The sequence below is a fragment of the Homarus americanus genome, unplaced genomic scaffold (assembly GCF_018991925.1).
Source record: "Homarus americanus isolate GMGI-L3 unplaced genomic scaffold, GMGI_Hamer_2.0 scaffold19117, whole genome shotgun sequence".
NCBI classification, from domain to species: Eukaryota; Metazoa; Arthropoda; class Malacostraca; order Decapoda; family Nephropidae; genus Homarus; species Homarus americanus.
Genome location: NW_024754704.1, coordinates 623,374 through 637,667, shown reverse-complemented (window position 1 = coordinate 637,667; position 14,294 = coordinate 623,374). Strand labels below are relative to the sequence as shown.

Below are 14,294 nucleotides of genomic sequence, written 5' to 3'. Positions count from 1 at the left end.
AATGAGTGAATAAAAGTCTCGTAAAGAGCAATTCATTCTTTACCATACAGGTATACGTATACTACACCACAAAAATGAAGTACTATCCATGGGCTGCCTATAAAATATGCAAGGTTTACATATATGAGATCATAGTTTACTCATGGAAAAAAAAAAAAAAGAGTATTTAAAGTAAATAATTCAACTTTCGACATTACCTCCAAAATAATGACTATCCAAGAATGTTGAAAGGTAACGTAACCTATATCTGAAGTCCAAATAGCAAAACATTAACTCTTTCTATAGAAACTGGCAGGGATGTTGAAACAAACCTTAACCAAAAACACTTATAATTAAAATAAAATGTTTCCGCCTGTTTATACTGTAAACACTTACTATGATGATAAAAACATGTGGAAAATGAAAGAAATCAAGCAGGTCAATATTTAGTAAATGACACCAGGCAACTCAATAGTGAGTCATACATGGGGAGATAGAGAAAAAATAAATAAAAATAATTTATTCTATAACGTTTCCGTCGGAAATTTATAGTTTTCGAGTAAAAGTAAAAAAAAAATTAATGTATAATATTTTGCCAATCGGACTGAGTGCTGATGTGAGTTAATACTCGTTCGTTAATTAGCATTCACGGCCAGTTGAAAGATAGCGTCGTTGTGCGATGGATGTAGAAGAACATAAGGAGTCTGCAATAGGCCGGTTGGCCTGTGCATGGCAGCTCCTGTCGAGAGTTACTACCACTCTCTATCATCCATGAATCTATCCAGCCTCCTTTTGAAACTTTCCAGCATTCCAGCACTTACTACAAAGTTGCTAAGCTTGTTCCACTCGTCCACCACCCTATTTGTGAACCAGTTCCTTCCTATCTCCCTCCTAAACCTAAACTTATCCAAATTAAATCTGTTGCTACAAGTCCTATCCTGCTCGGTTATTATAAGAACTTTATCTATATCTCCTTTATTGATTCCTTTCACCCACTTAAATACTTCTATCATATCTCCCCGCACTCTTTGTCTTTCTAGGGAATGCAAGTTTAGTTTTTTTAACCTATCTTGATATGGAAGGTTTCTAAGTCCCGGAATCATTTTCGTCATTCTTCGCTGCACTGACTCTAGTGAATTGATATTCATTCTATAATAGGGGCACCAGAACTGAACAGCACAATCGAGGTGCGGCCTGACTAGCACAAGATAATACAGCTGCTCCTCGACTTACGACGGGGTTAGGGACCCAAATCCAGGTCGTAAGTCGAAAATGCTTAAATAAGACATAGAAAATCTAAAATGGGTGTCTCTTTTTCTTCTCAGCGCCACAAAACTCTCACGTTTAAGCTTGCCAGCCATTTTAAAGTGAATTACAAACTAAAATTTTGTCAGTACACAGCGCAATCACTTACGTTGGGACTCAAAAATACGTAATTTGACAAAATTTTGGGACGACTGAGGCGGTCGTATGTCTGGGTGGTCATAGGTCGGGTATGTTGTAAGTCGAGGAGTAGCTGTATAGTTGCAATAAGACCTCTGCACTCTTATTACTTACAATTCTAGATATAAAACCTAATCCTCTGTTTGCCCTATTTTGAACATTAACACACAGTAATACAGTACATTGGCTGGCTGCCGCATTATTCAGCGCGTTTTGGACATTGAAGCAGCTGCCATTGACATTTTTAGAGCTCACGCTGTTCTTGTTTCATCTGTAAAGTGTCCGAGATGTAATTCAGTGTCAGTACCGTGTAGATCACCATGCATGGCGCTGTGGTAAGAGACGGCCACTTCCTCATTCAAGTCGCATCACTTTATTCTCCTGTATCTCTTACTTAAGGTAATTTCTTATGCACTAGGGGCTAGGTTAGGTTAAGCTAGGCTAGGTATTTTAGTGAATTTTTTTAGGTTTTTACATTGTTTGACCAACCAATTTTTTCTTCAATATCTCAACTACTGCTCATTTCCGACGGCAATGAAGGTCATATTTATATTTAACAAGATGATTTACACTAGAAAAACCTATTTTTAATATCAGTTACCTGGTGTCATTTTCAAAATATTGACCACCCAACAACCCCTTCTGGTGTTAGACATCTCCAGGGTAAATGTTTACGAAACTACTATCACTAGAAGTTGTTTGTTCATTTTCTTTATTTTTTGCTATACTTATTGTTTTGATTTTAAGTATATTAAAAGAAACGACAACTTTCTGTTATAATTTTGGTAAAGGTGTAGATAACAGCTACTACCAGAAGGAATTGTACGAATTGGTTGAACAATTTTCAGCGCACTAATATCATGATATTAAACACAAAAATGGAAATGACACTGCATAGAACCTAATAGAACCTGACCTAACATACCCATAGGTAGGGGTCAGGTTTTATTATGTTCTATGCATTATTTTGTATTTATTTTTTTATATAATGCTAATAACATTATATTAAGCACAGAAATGGAAACGACACTGCATAGAACCTATACGACCTGACAATCTTTTTATTTACTCTATCCCGCTTCACAATTCTCCTCCCGGCGCCATTTTCGTTATTTACCTCGATGAATTCCTTTTCAAGAGACGTTTCCTAAATGACGGTCAACGCTTCCACGAATTCCTCCTCGCCATTGCTGATGTACAGTATATCAACCCCAATACTAACACGATAACCCGTAGAACCTGACCTAACAAAGTTGGGTATGTTAGGTCAGGTTCTATTAGGTTTTATGCATTTCCATTTTTGTTTAATATCATATCAGTGTGTAGAAAATTTTGTTCAACCAATTCGTACAATTCCTTCTGGTAGTAGCTGTTATCTACACCTTAACCCATCTCCAGTATAGTATTAGCAAAAATACATAGATCTACCATTACCATATCTCCACCACTATAATAAATCAGCAAAAACCTATAGTCCAATAATTGAGATTACTACAGGGGCAAGTAACATCCACCTATGCCCCAAGTATCAATACCAAAAAAATAAGCAACATACATGACCATTAAAACAAGTGTTCACAGGCCCTTTAACTCTACCACCCATACAATAGGTGTTTTCTACAATAGTTCACCCATATTATCACAAACCTCATATATAAACAAACTCCCTGAATATCAAATAGTTATATGAACAAATTTAACACAAAAATAACCAGTAACTTACACTTTAACTGGTAATTACAAGTAACTGTATGGTAGTATCCTCTTGTGTCGCCATAGTCAGCTGATGACTGAAGGCTCACTGAAGCTTTGAGACGAAGCTTATGGTTCACTCAAGCTTCCTCTTGTGTTACTTAGCAATATTGATGTCATAACAAACCTTAGAAATAATAAAAAATCTTCTTGTAAGTGTAATATTTGGTTTAGGATGTATATAGACAATATAATTATATAGTTGAGTATATAGATAACAGGGGGGCGAGCTGTGAGGTTATAAGGTATTAATTAACAACAACGGTGTTTATTTATTTCATAATCTAGTTGTTAAAACATTACATTACCTAACATACTAATATAGATATTGTAAATAGAACAGATTGATTTTTATCTTAATTTTGTAATTTTACGTGGAAACCGTGTCATATCTCTTTAAAGATTATTAAGTAATATACTGTACACACTGGATATTTATTCATTCCATCGAGTAGATCACAACAATTAATTAATTCTTAGTGTGATCCTGTGGTAGTTTATCCTGAAGGTAGCTGTTAATGAGGTGGTAGCTTCACCGTTGGTCTACAGTGTGAGGGTCGCCATGTCCTCCCTGGAGAAGATCCCAATGACTGTAGAGCAACGTAAGACACTTGTTGCTCTTATATCTCAAGAACAAGAGAGTATACAAGATAAAACACACGACGTAAAGAAAATAATAAGGAAACAAGAGGCATGGGAAGAGTTGACAGCTAGATTTAATGCCATATATCCAGTGGAAGTCCGTACAACATCCCAGCTCAAACGGGCATGGGAATACATTAAGAAAAGGCAAGATTTTGTTGAATAATATTGAATGTCACACAATGAAATTAAAACTGGTAAGATTTCAGAGGAGTTCTGCCAGCTTTATAGTAAATTGAAAATAAACTTACCTTAAAAGTTGTTCAGATTATTGTTTTAAGCCAAAGACTGCTGACAGGAATCTCCACATTAGGTCCATGCTCACTCTGTCACACCTCACATGCCATGATACTTTGGGATGATATCAGCACCTTGGGATAAAAACGAATATTAACCCACTACAAGGTCAAGGTTTATATCTGGAGCTAGGGGATCCCCACCCCATTGGAGGTCATAGCCATAAGTTGAGAAAGCAAAAAGTGCAGAATAAGAGCTGTGAAATCTTAGCAAAACCTGTGTCCTTAGTCACTGAAGAATCTTAGCTCTTTTGTATTCAGCTGGTTGGTTCATTAACCACCAAACGTTCACCAAATAATATTAAAAGTGGCATCCCTGAAGTGAAGGAGTAATTATATAGGACTAACCAGCGAGCGAAATTGATAGAAACAATTATGCAAACGCGGATTTTCATGTTATATTATAGTGGACACTGTTGTAGTTTGTGGAAATATGTTAAAAATGTGATGTTTTAAAAATAAACATTACAGGTAGTGGGCAGCTACCAAACAGGGAGGTACTACCACTTGGGAAGATATTGGAAGCATAATGTGTTGTCTAATGGTAGACCCTGCTGCCATGTGTGGCCAAGTCCCAGGTTGATGATCTGACTTTCTGCCTCATTTACACACAATTGCAGGGTCTCAATAGTTTCTCTCACTACAGGGTATTCACAACACAATACAGTACAGTATACATTTATTGTTTCTCACTCTTGATTTTTTTTTGTATTTCTTTATGGTTCTTTATTATTATTATTATTTTTTATTAAAATTTTTATTTACTATGGATTATTATTATTATTAGTACATTTGCGCCCCCAGACCCTACTGTGGGTCAGTGACCTGTGCCCGGGTTGGCTAATCCTCGTAAAAAAAAAAAATAAATAAAAATAATTGTGTGTATGACGAACAGACCTAACCAACCTAACCAAACAAACCTACCAAACTTAACCTAACTTCCTTACCAGGGGTGCAGAGCCCCCCCCCCTCCCCCCCATATATTAAACACAAAAAGAACTTACTATGGTGAAATTTGGGGCATTTTCTGGACACGAGATGATATGGCCACATCGGCACTCTGCACCCCGGGCGGCGGAGTGATTTACTGTGTTGGGTTCCACAATAAATGATTATCATATCAGAACTCACTGATGAAGATAATGTAAGAAAATAAACAGTCTCTATGTAAAGGAACAATGCCGTGATCTTTAAACAATTGAAGGGTCTCGTTGTCTTTACCCATAAATTCACAAATTACGTCCATGGAAGATCGGCGACAACCCTCACACGACATGATGAAAAACAAACTGCCCCGGGTGCAGGAAAAGTCCTTCAGCATAACACGGCCTCATTACTGCCGCAAGATAAACTAGTGCGTGCCTAGGCGCCTAATTAGCTATGAAACGAAAAATTTCCACAATAAATGATTATTATATCAGAACTCACTGATGGAAATATTATAAGAAAATAAGCAGTAATGAAAACAACTCGCTCATGGGTTAGTCCTATACAGTATATTAACCAGTGGCAGTGGCTGTTATCCATCATGGTAGCTTGAAACTGATGGGGGCAGTGAATGGTTTTATGGCTATCTTTTTTTTTCCTATTAGCTTTAATCCTTTGTCATTCTTTTTCATATCACCTGCAGATTAGGTTCCTCAGGTTATTTCACATGATGTTTAAACACCTTCATGTTCACCTAGCCCTCCAGGTTGCATTACGATGTTGACTGGTAATCTTCATGTAGAGCCGGTGCGTGCCCAGTACTTGCCAACAATGCGTAACAGAGACGTGACCGATCGCCCAAGCGGCTATATGAGCCGATCAATGGTGAAGAGGATAAAGTAAAAGTAGTAAGTGGAGGTGCCTAATCTTCAGGTGATTCTCATTTTCTTGCTTGTAGGATTCTTATTCATTTTAATATTTTATAACATCAGCAAGTGTAGATTCCCTTCCCAAGTATGAAGAGAGGAACACTTGTACTGTACTGTACATGGCTACTCTCTAATATTCCTTTTGTTCATAGTTAATATTATTGAGTACATGTATTAATTTTTGCTTTGCAGTATTTTGATTTTATTGTTGGAAATATAATTTGGCTCCTAAATATTTTGAATATCTTTGATGGCAAGTTTATTTTCAGTTTAATACATTAGTAATGAGCTAGCAGAAATCTTTTGGAAATTTACCATAAGGCTGTGGTAAGGAATACAGTTCTGTATTATAAAGATCAGTACAGAGGAGTCTTAATAATTTGCAAAATACAAATTTGTGTGCTTAAATTCATGGGGACCTGTATTATCATATATTTTTTTAATTTTGTGTTCAGATGTTCATAATTCGTGGTTGAACACTGAGTGCCCCAGTGTTTTTTTACATATGAATCCATAAAAGTTGTGGAAATACAATTCATTGCTCTTATATACCTTGGAATTGAAAAAAACAAGATTATGAGTATCACTTCAATCCTCCGTAAAATAAGAAAAATTAAAAGTAGTAAGTTAATTGTTTGTGGGAGGCAGGAGAGTTGAACTGATTGCCCCACCCGCCCTGGTTTCCGAACCAAGTGCACTCCTCCGACCTTCTCATTAATTGCATTTAAATGTTCGTGTATTAAACTATAATTCGTGATTTTTTAATTTATGATGTCTTCTGGAACCTAACCCACAAGTTATCGAGACTCCACTTTATCACAGTTGACCTTTATCCATTTGGGGGATTTTTTTCTACAAACTCAAGCCAATTGAAGAAACATTCTATTTATCAAGGTACTGTACATTATGAAATGATCTCATTCTTTCAATTTAAAAAACATGTATACTGTACAGTACTACAGTATATTATACAGTAATCATAAGCAGGAACTACTTATCCACAGTATCACATTACCAAAGAGATGGAAGTAACTTCTTCTTTGGAGTTTTCCTTCATGTAATGTTGCAGTCATTGAGATTCATTTCCCCAAAATTGGGGAAGGCAGCCAAAGTGTTTACATCTTTGCTATAAAGATACCATGATGCTATTTTCATATTAGCACTCTTAGCAAATGGCTCCAGCCTCTAGGAATAACTCAAATTACAGTAAATCATGATCACGTGTCCTTAAAAGTGCTGTGTAATTATTGGACATCTTTTTCCAGCAGATTTTTTGTGAAAATTAGGTTTAGTAGTAATGATTTATTCAGGCCTTGTTATCTTAGTAGCTCCAGAGCAAGCTGATAGTAATTACTCCTGACTAAAACGATACAATTCCTGAGCCTCCACAAACACTACTGTACTTGTATTAAGAATGCTGGTTCTCCAATCAGTGTCACTGAAGTTAAATCACCCTGAGGAAATACTGTAATTCATTTACATTACTGTATAGCTGCTGTCCAGGTAATGTATGGACTGTATGGATCCTTATCAGAATGTGGTTTAACTCTAGATATGCACAACTTAGTATTCAGTCATCAAACAATTAATTCCCTGTAGTAAGGAACAGCAACTACATATTTTACATATTTACTCGAATACACCACCCCTTTCTTATATGGCCAACACTTCAGCCATCAAAAACAATTATTTCAGTTTAGATACCATACTGTTCATTTTACTCCTTGGTAGCTGGTTCTCAGAAATATCTCTTGTACCTCAGAGTACAGGTATTGTGGTTTGTGTGGGACTTACTCCCCCTCCCCCCTTTTCTGTGCTGCAAGGGTTGTGCAGTACAGTAGTAGGTTAATGTACTGATCAAAATATGGCAGATGAATTGGAACAGCAGATATTCCAGTACAGTATAACAGCTTTTGTCAAATCAGTACACTCCCTCTTTCTTATTAGTACAGCTCCTCCCTGACTTATGACGGGGTTGGGGACCCAAATCCAGGTCGTAAGTCGAAAATGCTTTAATAATACATAGAAAATCTAAAATGGGTGTCTCTTTTTCTTCTCAGCACCACAAAACTCTTACTTTTAAGCTTGCCGGCCATTTTAAAGTGAATTACAAACAAAAATTTTGTCTGTGTACTGACGTTGGGACTCGAAAATACGTAATTTGACTAAATTTTGGTACGACTGAGGCAGGTCGTAAGTCGAGTAGGTCTTAAGTCGGAGAGGAGCTGTACTGTGCAGTATACAGTATACCATAACCTTGTATACAAGAACTGTAAGGGCCAGACACTTTCTGCAAATTATAAACATGTCCAAAATTCTGCCAGCCACCATTACAGCAAAGGGACCTCAAAAAAATAAGTGCGAACCTCTTGGTACACTTTGAGCTATTGGTGGGACTTCACAGTTGCTTTGAAGAGTGGATATTTTCATCCATTTTACAAATATTTACATGTGTTTGTAACCTAATCAGAGGGGGTATGAATGTAAATGGGGACAGAAGCTCAAATTACTGTATCCAGTTCCTCTTATTTGTATTCAATGTTATTATTTCAAACTACAGGTAATTCCTTTTTTACTTTTAGAGTGAAGCGAGAGCACAGTGCATATGTGAAGAAGTGGTCAACTGTGTGTGAAGGACCTCCACCATCTCCTCCAATGTATGATGAATTAATAAATGCAGCAGCAAACATAATGAGAAAGGACCTGGAATATGCTGAATATCAGTGTAATAGCTTTCCATTACAGCTAACTCAACCTCATAAAGATAATACATCTATGATGGTGCAGAATTCAGATGCAGGTACAGTATTTGGTTTGCTTATGTACCTTTCCATGGATATGTTTCTGGATACAGTACTTCACATTTTTTGCAGATTTTGGAAGGTTTTCCTTTGTTGGATACAAATTTACAGTTTTCCTACTTTTAAGAAATCAGTTTCCCTTATCAATTGATGTAAATCAAGGCTGGCTAATGCATTTCAAGAGACATCACTGGGTGAGGGACAAATCAATTACTGTACAATGACCTCTGATGAGGAGCTAGTGTAGATCTGTGATGTGATATTAGTGTAGTAATTTGAAACTGTGTGAAATACTGTACAGGTATCCCTCAATTTATGCTAGGATTGCATTCCTGGAAACCCTAATATAAATCAAATTAAAGTAAATCAGGAGCCTTTTAGCATGGGTTTCAGTGGGATATATTCATAGCCTGTCTGAAACAGACATTTATCACAGAAAGAGCTATCCTACACTATTTAATTAATACTGTACAAAATATTAGAGAACACTCACCACATTAATAATAACAAGCAAAATCTGAATGATAAGTCTTTTCCTCTCACCTATAAAAGCAAATATCACGGCGATCACGAGATTATACAACGATAAACAATGAAAATGTTGGTTACATGAGTGAGGGCAGGTGCGATCACTTTGGAACAAAGGGCGGAAACGAAATAAGCAGGGTGGGCGTCAGGCGGCACGCAGGTAGGTGAAGCTGTGCGGAGGATGGCGAAGCAGTTTCTGCTTAACATAAATCATGAGAGGGTGTTAAAACCTAACTAATGTTAATGTAGATTATCATAAGTCAAATAATCATAAATCTAAATATACCTGTAAGTTAAATTGTAGTTTATCATGGAGTGTAAGATACAGTACCGTCTCATTTGTGTCAGCAGAGTTAATTTTGTAATACAGTATACTGGAGACAAGCAGCAGTTGTTATTGCCAAAAATATGTGCAGGTCTATTTAATTGTTACAGTACTGTAGTTATTATTTTTATTTTGTTAGAAATCAAATTATTTAAATGTGTATGGAGTAATACTAGTCTCCACACATGTAAATCTAATTCACTAGAGGTCAGGAATTTTTTATAGTGCAGTACAGTAGTACTGTTATGATACATGTATTTTTTCTCTCTCAGTTTGGGTTGATGAATCTTCAAACTCATCTGTGTGTTCATTCAAGGCTGCACAGCCTCCCACAGCTGCCTCCCCTGTTCTTCCTACATACACTGTTAATGAAGAAGCTGCCATTCCAGAAATTGTGATGCAGGAAAGTTCGTCATGTTTTCCAATAAATGATATGAAGAGAAAGTTGGTAGAAACAACCAATTTGGAGAATGACATGCAGGAAAGTCCTTGTCAGGTAACTGCAAGGAGCTCCAAGAGGAAAAAGACAACTGAGGCAATATATGATGAAAGTAATATTCCAGAGACTGAAGAAGAGGAAGTATCTTATAAAATGCCAACAGCTGAAACAAAGAAAAAAGTGGCAGAGGCAAGGGAGAAATTCTACAAAAGAATACAAGAGAGGCAAGAGAGAGAACATGAGGAAAACATGTGCTACATTAGAGAAAAACGTGAGGCATTACGAGAAAGGCGTGACGCATTAAGAGAAGAGCGTGATGCATTGAGAGAAAAACGTGAAGCAGTTCATGAATGGTCTGCTTTAATCCAAGAAATAAAAGAAACTGTGCACAAAGTGTCTATTGCAGCCGAAGCAACAGAAAAGGCAATGCACAAAGTGTCCGCTGCAGCAGAAGTTAAACAATGGGCAATGCACAAAGTATCTGCCGCAGCCGAGTTAACTGAACAAACTATGCACAAATTATCTGGTACAAGTGAAAATGCATCAAAGGCATTTACAGCATTGCATACATTATCACCAGGGACACTTGAAAAATGATTTATCTTACAGTATAGCAAAGCTGTACTGTACAGTACAGTACAGTATTTGGTAAAAATAATATATGGTTGTAATATTTTCTAGGCATTTGTATTTGTTACCTTTGCCTGTATGAGATTCTTTTTTAAAATGATTTATTCTTTTAAATCTACAGTAAACCCTTGGTAACTATGAATATATGGAGCTCTAATCATTCCGAATTGTCAAGGCACTTTCTTCCCGGACTTTCGTCCCACCCCATTACCCAACTTTTTGGCCAAAATAACCTACCATAATCAGAAAACTTGCAAAAAAAAAATAAACACTTACCAGCACTGCAAGAAAAGGATGAGGATAACTCAAGCTTGTGGTGCCATTTGGTAGATGTCAGAGGTTTATTGGGGAGCTCACTGCACTACAGTAAAACAGTACAATTCTATATTGTTAGCATTTAAGCACCAACGTTACCAGGGAATGCCTGGGAGGTGTTCATGGAACCAGTGTGAGACAGAGAAGGACACCTGAGTTAGCACCGAGATGGGATTTTTTTTTTTTACCTTTTCATGCACACATTCTTTCATACAGAATGTGTAAACAAATATTTTAAGGTAAAAAACATAAAAGATATAAACATTTCTTACATGTGCTTTTGTTATCACACTGAGCAGAGGAGGGGGAGTGGAGTGGGATGGATTCTCTCGTGCTGAAATTGCGAGTTATGTAAAAATAATATTAAATTGAATATTTTACTGCCAACACGAATTATATCGAATTACTAGTTATCAAATTCGGAGCTATCAAGGGTTCACTGAAAAACTTATTAAGTATTACTTCTAGTTTTCAATACTGTACTGCATTTTTCAAATTATTTATTTACTGTCAAAATACCTAGGGCTATTTATTTTGTAAATATAAATGTGTAAGTTGTTTTGAGAATAATATTTATACAGTATTCAGTAATTCTGCATAAAACTTCACATATCAGTATTTTTAAAATACAAATTTTCTCCAAATGACAGCTGTAGTAAAATTAACTTTTGTAGTATTGTAAATGTCTTCTTTAATTTTCAGGTTGATTCCTTAAATACAGTAGCAAATCATAAAAGTTAGGTTGTTTTTCTTGGGGATAGTATTTACTCATGTATCCAAAAAATTACCAAGTGAGTAAGTTGAAAGATGGTCTGTACAATGTCTCACTTTCCATACCCAAACATCAGGATTGATCAACCCTATATAGCTAGTAAGCCGAGAGGATTGAATTCCTAGGCCCCAAGGGCCTAGCATTTGTATTTTGAATGTAGAACTAATACATTCGAAAATTTATATTTTCCTTCGCCTGTACTGTACTACACCACATTTCAAAAGCAGACCCTTGGTATAAATGTCCACTAATAAGGGAGGAGGCTGAAGAGGTTTTGCTGCTAAATATTAACATACATAGTACAGTAGTGTACTCTGATCTGCTTCTGTTACAAGTGATACCATCAGGACCAGCACCTCAGATCTGGTCATACCTCTGCACGGAGCAGAGCTATTAAGCACGTGCTGTGACAATATATGCAGGAATTTATTTCTTAGAATTTTAGATGCTTACATGGTGTTTACAGCTGCCATTCAGTCCTAGTTGTTAACATAAATATATTGTATATGGTAATGGTGTGTTGCAAGCATGTTTGCATAACATACCAAGATGATGGCTAGCTATCACGTAGCTACAATATTTATCAGAAAGGGTAATAAGGAAGGTGAGAGCACTTCATAATAACTCAACCCTCATTGAGAGGGATTTCGATGTCCAGTAAAATTATTTGGCCAAAATATTACAAAACAAAATTCTGCATTTCGGGCAGCGTGATTTTGTTGAAACTTTTTTACGTTTGAAAAACTTTTGAAGTACTGTAATATGAGATTACTTCTCTTGACCCATGACAACCCTACTCAAACTTGTGTAGGTTGATAGTATTTAGGATGTATGGTACTGTTAATATTGGCGTCATTAAAATTTTGTGGTCGAGATAATGTTTCAACTTGGTCAATGTGGTTGGATTCAGCAGACACAAGAACTCTGGGACAGTTTTGTCTTACTTAAAAGCCATGAATGGCAGATTTAATAAGTCCATCCATCAGAGAAGACCTAGGTACCTGCTACCTTAGCAATTAATAAGTGGCACCAAAGACCTACCTGGCCTAGGCTAGGGAGTGCAAGGTGTTCTTTTTGAAACTCTTACTGTCAATTTAGTATAATTTTTTTCCCAATTAGAGTGCAAATTAAACTCAACACTTGTAGCTAATTTTTACAGCCTATCTCCATTTTGTAGCTGTTTATAGTTTACAGACTTGCTGAAACCCAATACTAGTGTGATTCTGAGATCACATTTTATAACTGAACCAGGATTGAACAACTCAGAATCTGTCTCCCTTCCCCATGAGGTGACCTGGATCCAAAGTGGTGGTCATGATGACAGCAATGCAAGTGAGCTTGTGTTTATGCTCATTAGCAAAAAATTTCCATTTTAGTGTACCAGTATATTATCTGTCTGTTCCTGGAATCCAGGATGAGGGTGTAGTGTAGGCTAATGTATTTTTAAATGTATTAAGTTTTTAAATACCAGTCATAAGAGTTTGGGCACTTGGGTCTGTAGATTCAACCCCTTCGACTTGCTGGCTATGCAGCAGTGATTGATCCTGGCTCTGTCATAAAATGGAGTCTCAGGATCAGTCCATCATTTATGTTGGAAACTGCATGTCTTTATACTATTATCTGTGTTCTTCCATCAGGTATACTTACTGCCTTGGTGTCCTTCTTTTTCTCACACATCATCTTTTATTTATATGATCATAGCACTACACTTATACTTCTTTAAATATCAACTTTCTTATATAGGTACAGTATAATGTATTGACTAATGCAATTCCCACAAAAAACATGAGATTACTGTACAGTCGACCTTCGTTAATTCGGACCCCTTTAATCCGGATAAATCGGACGAAATCTGAACTGTCCAAATCAAATTTCTGGTTCTGGGATTGTCCCAGTTGCAATTGGGGTTGCAATTTCAAATTCTGTGTCACTACTAAGAAATAACAAAGTCTCTGGTGCACTCCTAGATTAAGAGAAAATGGACGACTCAGGCGTCCTGAAGTGAGAGAAAACGGACTCCTATAACGGGGCACTCAAATAAACATACACACAGCTGTATAATGCAATATTAACCCCTAAATCGGTTAATTCGGATAATCGGCTAAAACGGACACCCTTCCCCCCCTATTAGTCCGTTTTAACGAGGGTCGACTGTATTTACATCTTAGCCACAGTGTTTGGTGAAGTTAAACCCAAAAAAGTTGATGAATGGATTGACTAATAGAGACAATGCTATATAAAAATGTACACTACAAATTGTGAATGTATAAAAACTGATAGAGCCTCTGGTGAAATAAATTTGTATGTCCTCTAGTATATACAGTAGAGTACAGTACAGCACTATATTAAGCCCAAGTTACTCCTAACTCAACAGAATGGACATAGGAATTGGCAGGAATACACTTATACCTGTAGTTATAAAACTAACTTCAGTAACAGACTAATTAACTTACAGCTAAATTTCTTTACTAATTTACCATTACAGGGGGTATTAGCTTCAATCAATTGTGAATAAA

At 36.5% G+C, this 14,294-nt stretch overlaps 2 protein-coding genes across 2 annotated transcripts in view; one reads left to right on the top strand and one right to left on the bottom strand.

The window, feature by feature from the left end:
• Window positions 1-3,278, bottom strand: part of LOC121855902 (phosphoinositide 3-kinase regulatory subunit 4-like) — a 44,614-nt gene extending 41,336 nt beyond the window's left edge. The window contains exon 1 of the mRNA XM_042351072.1: window positions 3,146-3,278. The gene's annotated coding sequence lies outside the window, so the exon portion shown is untranslated. The remainder of the gene's footprint in view (window positions 1-3,145) is intronic.
• Window positions 3,279-3,690: 412 nt separating this feature from the next.
• Window positions 3,691-11,742, top strand: LOC121855935 (auxilin-related protein 1-like). Its single transcript, XM_042351153.1, has 3 exons — window positions 3,691-3,963; window positions 8,551-8,768; window positions 9,895-11,742. The coding sequence occupies exons 1-3, from the start codon at window positions 3,737-3,739 to the stop codon at window positions 10,656-10,658; spliced, it is 1,209 nt and encodes a 402-aa protein (XP_042207087.1). The 5' UTR covers window positions 3,691-3,736; the 3' UTR covers window positions 10,659-11,742.
• The last annotated feature ends 2,552 nt before the right edge of the window (window positions 11,743-14,294 follow it).